Below are 7,549 nucleotides of genomic sequence, written 5' to 3'. Positions count from 1 at the left end.
GGAGCCGCCCCGGCGGCGGCAGCCGCGCGTGTTGGCCCCGCAGCAGCGCCGAGGCAGCGGCGTCTCCGTCTTTTCCCCTCTTCTTTTCCGCCTGGCGGCAAAAGCAACAGTGGTGGCTGCAGTGCAGCAGCTGCTGCTGAGGGGCGCGACCCGCTTTGGAGAGGACCGTCCCCGAGCTCTGGGCCGTGAACCCGGCCCCAGAACCCGTCTGCAGAGAGGCGGCAGCTCTGTCTGCTGCGAGTTCGACTCCCGTCTCGAAGGGCAGGCTGAGGCACAGGCAGGTGATGCGCAGCATGGAGAGGCTGAGGAGAAACAGGAGACTAAAGCAGAGGCAGGGAGGTGTGCGGCGGGTGGGAAGGAAGGGGTCCAGGCCTCACCTGAGCTTGCCTGAGGTGGGACCTCGGGACCTCCCCTGAGTTTGCCTGACAGTGGAGGCAGGGCTGGGGGACTCCCGGCACCGCTGTTTCGTGCACGTTTGCCAGGACAGGTGTCTGCRGCAGGATGCAGTCCTGGTGGATCAGAGGAGTAGCACCTGCACAGGGCAGGCAGGGCTGGGGTGGGGGTGGWAAGAGCAGGAAACTGCAGTCAGAGGGTTTTGGGGTCCCTCTCTGGGAGATCTTGAGGGCCATTTTGTTCCTGTGCCGCCGCCTCTGAGCTGTCTGGCTGGGCAAGAGGAGCTTCACCTTCCCTCTCCCCCAGYGCAAACTCCTCTCCCTATCCTAACTCTCTCCGCTGGTGATCCCGCCACTGAACCCCCCCTCTGCCTCACTGCCTGCCTGATGTGTCTCATTAATTTTTCTCCCTGGCTTGCTGGAGCGATAGCCSTGTCTTTGCTGCAGAGAAGGGAGGAGGGACTGGCTGGCGGCTGGGTGGCAGAGAGGGGGGAAAAAGCCGTGCACGAGGAAACTGCCTAGCGCTTCGTTTGCTGCTTGCCTTCCCCTCGGGGTCTCGCCCTCTCCCCGGCTGGCAGCAGCAGGTTGGGACCCGCAGAGCACGCTTCCAACCCGCAAGCAATGCTTCCAATTGGCAGCGCAGCTGCTTGCTTCTGGAGATCAGGCCTGCAGGTATTGGGTTTTACTTTCCCCAGCTAGGGCAGTATTTCCACTCCCCCTCTTTTTTTTCTTCCTTTTTTTTTTATTTTTTATTTTTTGTCCTTGCACAGGGCAGTCCAGTTGTTACACAGAGAGGAAAGCGCTGTCCATAACCACTGACACGCACTCAAGTAATATCCCTCGGCCTCTGGGCTCCGGTGTTCGAGTCCCCCGCGCCTCCTGCTTTCTGAGTCGCTGCCCGCTTCCCATCCTCTCCCTGCAGCTGGGAACTCGGGGCCTGGTGCGTGGCGAGGGACGCAGGCGAGGCGGCCAGCACCGGCTGGCRTTTGGGGAGAGCAGGTGACCAAGGGAGCTGCGAGCCCTTTCACACGTGCTGAGCCTGCCTCCTTTCTGCTGCTCCCGGTCCTGTTGGCGGAGAGGGGACTGAGCCATGAGGCTGCCAGAGCTGTGAAGGAGCTTGTTCGCTGGAGATGCTCCAGATGCTGGTGTGCGTGTGAGGGAAGGTGGATGGAAAGCAGGGCAGAGCTGAGCATCTCCCAGCTTTGTTGCCTGGTAAATAAGGCCAAGCAGGCAGCTCTGTCCAGGTAAAAAAAAAAGCTGCTGTGTCAGCTGGTTCGGCTGCATCAGGAATTGCTYGCTTTGTCAAAGAATCAGGAGTTCAGGCTTTGTTCTTGTAGACATTTTTATTTCCCCTTAGAGATGCCCYGGATGGGGCCATTAGTCCCTGCTAGCCCCTCTTGCATCGGGGGGATTTCTGTCAAGGCATGACCCCGGCTGCCCTTCCGCGGCCACCTCCATGGAAGGCGACTCATCCTACTTGCACTGGATGTTGTCACTCCTCCGCATCTCTCTCACTTTGGGCAGCAGATGAGAGTCCTTTCATGTGACGTCATTTGTTTTTCTGCCTTTCTCATTTTCCCTCATCCAAGACTGCTCTGCTTCTGGTAAACTATGAAGTGATTTCCCCTCGTGCCAGGCTGTGATTTGTTATTACTCAGATCAAACATGGGTTTGTTGGGTCAGGAGAAAATCCCTAACCAGAAGCAGTCTCAAATTTCTGCTGTGGCTGAGGCTGAAACCAGGTGTCTTCCTCTGGCTGCAGCTCTGCTGGGTTGAACCTTTCGGCTGCCCCGAGCTGCTCACCGCCTCATGCTGCGAGAGGTGGCCAGACCAGCTGCTCTGGCTGCTGTCAGACACTCGCTAACCCACTCTGGCCAAAACTCCGCTGGTGAAGGTGTTTAAGGAAACGAGGGCGCTTTGATGGCCCTGGCTGGGGAACAGTGCCACGTCCGGTCCTGTTGGGAGAGCACATGTTGCACCGAGTCCGGCACATTGTCTGGTACAGTCTCAGGTTTTCCCTTCCCTTCCCTCATTACTTTCCTCAGTGTTTACTAGCTGATTCCTATTTGACTGCCCTGGTTAAGACTTAGCAAAACAAGCCAGGAGCTGTTCTTGTTTCAGACCCTCTAGAGCTTTAGCAGCCTCGTGCCTGAGTCTCAAAGCGCAGCTGAACTATCCCTTGTGCTGCAAAGAGAGGAGCGGGTAGCTCAGCTTCTGGCCCCCGGCAGGAGCAGAACATGCTGCTTTTGAACGTGGTCCTTACCGCGCGGAGCGTTTCACCTCTTTAGAGGCTTTTCCCTCCATCAGACACCCTTCCTGGCAGCTTTTGTGTAATCTCAAGCCGCAGCTGAAGCCAAACAAGTTATTTGTTTCTCAGCTCTGCCGACTTTATGGTCCAGTCGCGGGGGACCAGTGTTCAAACAGGCTCCTCTTACCTGCTCCCTGTCTCCGTCTGAAGCCTGTGTGGCAGCTCATTTTTGTGTCCTCTATTCCCTAAACATTTTTTAGTGTATTTGATCTAATAGAGGGTGTGTGTCAGCCAGTGTCTGCTCTTATGCCTTCTGGAGATCCTATTACGTACCAAATAGCCAAACTCCCAGTGCTGCTGCCTCATTGCCAAGCAGACACTGAGAGACCGCGCTTTCCACTGCTGAGCTTTCCTGCCTTAACTGGGTACTTGGCCACTTCTTGGCCAGAGCATGAAGCTTTCATCAGCATTTGCAATGCCCTTCTCCACCAGCCCTGGMGGTCCCAGCTGAATTCTTTGGGGGGCATTTTTGTGGCTACTTTTTTTCACGTATCAGTGCTTAAGCAAGGCTGCTTCTCTTCATTTTTTTTGCATGGTTGGCAACAACTCTTGTTTTTAAACCTGAATTTATCACTCTAATCACTGACAAACATCACAAACCCTATTAGATTTCCCTTTTCCCGTCGTATAGATTAAAAGCAGAGTTGCACTTACAAGTGCTGAGGCAATTGGCTTCCCTTTCCTCTGCAAGCAGCTGTTTCCCTTTCTGGTGGACAGCCCCCAGGAAAAAAAATTCAAGTACCTCGGCAAGCTCCACAGCCTCCCAGGTCTCCAGGACCTCCCCTCACTGATCTGGAGCTGCTAGCCCTAGCTTACTCAAGGGGCTAGAAATTGGTGCTGGTTTATTGTGAAGGATCTTGGGAGATACCAGGAGCACAAGGCCACATCTCCATGGTGGCCTATGGGTTCAAAAAGACTCCTGTCTTTCTGTTTCTGGCTACCTCTCAGCTGGGCGCTCAGCCCCACAGACTATCAGCTGCAGCTAGTCTGCTGCCCAGGATAGGTACCAAAGGGCTAGCGCRGGAGCTTGTCCTCTCTGAGCAGCTGGGCTTGGAGAAGGCCAGAGCTTTTGTGGGCGCTCCCTTTCATAGGAGGGCTTTGATTGTGAGGAGCTGTGGTGGCAGTCCCTCGAAGGCCCGGCTTTGCTGTTCTGAAATGGGATCACAGCTGCAGCACATGCTGACCTGCCTGCACGCTTCGTAGCTGCTGCTGCAGCAGAGATTTCCTCTCTGGCCCTTTCTAGGAAGTGCCAGCTGCCGTCYTAGCAGGTTTCCAGCCCTAATGTAGAACTGACCTTGGCCTTACTTGAATTGCTCTGATGAGGTCTCCAGACCTTGTTTTAGGTTTGTTTAAGGTTCTTTTGAACATTTTAAAATTTTTGGGGCACTTCCAGGCTCGGCTACAATACAAGTTTGCAAAGATACAAGCTCAGCTCAYGTTCCCCCCTGGAAAACTCTTCCATCCTGACACTGTTTTCCTGTTTTTTGCCTCAGTGCTTAATCAAATTTGGGGCACTCTAAACTGTTACCAGGTTAAATGCATGAGTTTTCCTAATAGAGAAGATACCAAGCCCTGTTTCTTTTACATTGATGATGACCAAATACTAGAAGATGGCTTTTGAGTTTGCAGGTCCAAGCATCTTTCAGCCAGTGTTCAGCTCAAAAGTATTCTCCAGCTTTATTTTCTCTTTATGGCTGCAGGGCTTCTTCGACTTTCTCCTGCTTCTTGGCTTCCCTCTGTCTCAGCCTCCCTGGTCTTTCTGCCTCCCTTTCACGATCCATCAGAAAACAACAGCTGGCCAAACCCCATCCACCCACGTGAGCTTTGTGCATGGCTGCCTTTGCAGTGAGTGGTGACATGTATCCCTGTCTGGGGTGGCTACAACCCATTGCAAAAATAAAAGCACCACCCTTCTCATGATACATTAAAGGAACAGGACAGGGAGGGGTGCCTGTCCTGAGTTTTAAAGGGGCTTAAAATAACCTTTGCAAATATATTAGCATCCTCTGGCACACTTGACCAYGAGGCTGGCGTGTTTATGAGGGCTGGCAGGAATATGTGGGGTCATGGTAACCTGGCTTTAGTCAAATCCTTTGGATGTAATCCAGGAGGTCCTGCTGAGTAGCTTCTTCTCTGTACATCTGTCTCTCTCCACTGGCCTCTTTGAAATAATGATGACAGCTACAGTTTCCCCAGGGCCAGAGGAAAGGAGTGATGTCAGGAGAGAAAAAGAGAGGCTGGAGAGCTACTGCCGCTGAGTGGTGTGCATCACGCTGACAGTCCCCAGGGAGAAGGGAGGCAGAAAGCCAGGACAGGAACGGAGTGACTGGCTCCTAATTTTTACCTGACACCGTGATGCCAGGGAGCAGGGCAGATGGTGTATGSGATAGGAGCAGGAGGGTGGGGGGAGCTACTTAATCCAGGTGTAGAGATGGGTGGCCAGGTTTGGCTTGAGAAGCTCTGGCCAAGCTTTACAGAGACCGTGTGAGGACCTGTGTGTGAATATGTTCAAGTACTGTCTTGAATCAGTGAATTGCAGCAGATCTGCTGCAAGTTTTGAACCGGGGCAACTTCAGCTTAAATTGATTCAAGAGAAACCTGTGCAGCTGGGTAGAGACAAGGCTAGGGAAAAACAGGAAGCTGAAGCCTAAGAAAATTTGCAGTAAGGACATAAAAAGAAGACGGGAGCCACAGCAGAGCTTCAGGCACGGCAGTGGTTTTCAGTGGCAGCGGTCAGGCTTAGGACCTCAATGAAGWTCCTCAGGACGCTTTGCTGAGGCAGATGAAAGGCGGCGAGGGCTCTGTGTGTGTCTAAGACACTGCAGTCCCGGCTTTCTGGCTCTCTCTGCTTGGAGAGCCATCGCATCTGGAAGCAATTTGTCTTGGTGGTGAATGGGAGAGCAGGGGGCTCAGAGGCACGGGGAGGAGGTGTTGTTGTTGAAGAGTTTATCATGAACTCTCACTTCAGGGCGGGATACCAAGATGCAGGGCTTGGAGAACCAGACTGCTGCCTGCTTGCTGGATTTTCAAGATGGTTTGAATTCCAGCTTGTCGCTGTTGGCTGAAGGGAWATTCAGTCCGGGGCCAAGATTTTAAAAAGCAAAGCTTTCTAAGTGCCCGTGGAAAGGCATTTTAAAGTGCTTGGCACCTGCCTTCYGAAAAATCCGACCTGCCAACAGCCGGACAGTCCGAATGTTGATACACCCTTGAAAATCAAGGCCAACCTTGTCTCCATGAGAAAGTGGCACCGATSGGGCTTGGGAGTGTGATTTCAAGCCTGCTCACCCCAGCAGATGACTGTGTGAACAACCTGGCTGCAGCAGAAACTGAGCTGGTTTCAACACATGTGGGGTTACGACCGTGTGATGGAAGCACCTGAGATATGGTGGCTCAGCAGGTTACCGTCAGCTGTCAGCAGAGCTGCAATAATTAATTGCAAGGGGACCTTGAGCCTGTCTCAGTTGCAGATTAAATACATCAGCTTATACTACCAGGAAAGTGGGCCAGCCGGCAGGCAGCAGCTCGGTCACTTCTTGCCTTTTGCTTCTGGCTTCCCTGTGGCTGATGGTGGGGCTACAGGCAGCTCAGACGGCTGGAGAAGACACAGAGGAGGAATTAGCACCAATAAACCCAGCCTGCCCTGAGCCGCGCTGAAGTGAAAGTATCGCTTCTCGGCGCTGCGCTCGCAGTAGCTCCAGCAGTTAAAACGCTGATTTGAGGCGGAGGAGAGGCCAGTTCTCCTCGAACCGTTTGTGCGGGAAGGTCTGGTCCCAAAGGCCCGGCCGCATCTCGGCCCGCCTTAGGCGGGAGCACGGCGCTTTGGGACTCTCCTGTAGTCGAGGGGGAGAGGAACGGACCTCTCCGGAGAGCGGTCCGGGTGCCTCGGTGAATTAGGGGCCCAGAGGCAGTGTTTTCAAAGGGTGGTTTTATCTCCCCTCGCTAGTATTTCAGGGCCTCAGGGTACCCCTTCCTGGGGTACTAAGTGCCTGGAGGCCTCTGGGTCTCGACCGCAGGCGCTCAGGAGTTTTCCCCTCCCTCCCTGCCCCTCGCCCGTCTGCGCTCGACGCGCGGCTGCGAAGCAAACTGGAGCGTGAGGGAGAGCCGTGAATCCGCCCGGAAGCTGCCGGGGAAGCAGTCCCCGGGGGAGGCTCTCCTGCCTCCGGCTGCTGCRTTCTCCTTCTTAAAAGCTCTGGCCCGCAGATGAAAAGCTTAGCGCCTAACACCGTCCCGGAGGAGCGCTCGAGCGCGCCTCGCTCGCGCCCGCCGCTCCTTCCCTCCCTCCCTCCCCGGCGCTTTCCCCCTCGCGCCCCTCTCCGCTCCTCGCCTCGCGCTCCCTCCCCTCCCCGGGCAGCGGCCGCCGAGGGCCCGGCTCCCGGCGCGCGCGCGAGCCCTCCCCGTGTCGCCTTGCCGCCCGCTGCAGGTGTGTTCGACAACTGCTCCCACACGGCCAGCGACAAGGGCTGGGCCCTGGGCATCCGCGCCCTGCAGCTCCGCGGCAAGAGCGACGCCCGCTTCTTCTTCTCCCTCCGCACGGACCGGGCGGCYGCCGCCGCCGTGGTGGCCGGCCGCCACCGCTACCGCCCCGAGGCCTGGACCCACGTGGCGGCCACCTACGACGGGCGGTGGATGGCGCTCTACGTGGACGGGGCGCGGGTGGGCCGGGCGGGCCGGCAGGCCGGGCCGCTGCACAGCGCCTTCATGGCCTCCTGCCGCACGCTGCTGCTGGGCGGCGACGCCTCGGGCGCCGGCCACAACTTCCGCGGGCACGTGGCGGGGCTGGCGCTGTGGCGCGTCGCCCTGCCCCAGCCCCGGCTGCAGCGCCCCTTCCTGGAGGGGGCGGCCGCCGGCG

At 56.3% G+C, this 7,549-nt stretch overlaps 1 protein-coding gene across 1 annotated transcript in view; it reads left to right on the top strand.

Annotated features, from left to right (window-relative positions):
• The window catches only part of PAPPA2 (pappalysin 2), a 122,865-nt gene that overhangs the window by 11,022 nt on the left and 104,294 nt on the right, over nt 1-7,549 (top strand). The window contains exon 3 of the mRNA XM_085299691.1: nt 7,121-7,546. Coding sequence (XP_085155817.1) covers nt 7,121-7,546 — 426 coding nt within the window. The remainder of the gene's footprint in view (nt 1-7,120; nt 7,547-7,549) is intronic.

The sequence above is a fragment of the Rhea americana genome, unplaced genomic scaffold, assembly GCF_003343005.1.
Source record: "Rhea americana isolate MKP2758 unplaced genomic scaffold, rheAme1 scaffold_151, whole genome shotgun sequence".
NCBI classification, from domain to species: Eukaryota; Metazoa; Chordata; class Aves; order Rheiformes; family Rheidae; genus Rhea; species Rhea americana.
Note: the sequence above shows the minus strand (reverse complement) of the source record. Positions and strands in the feature narration are given on the sequence as shown.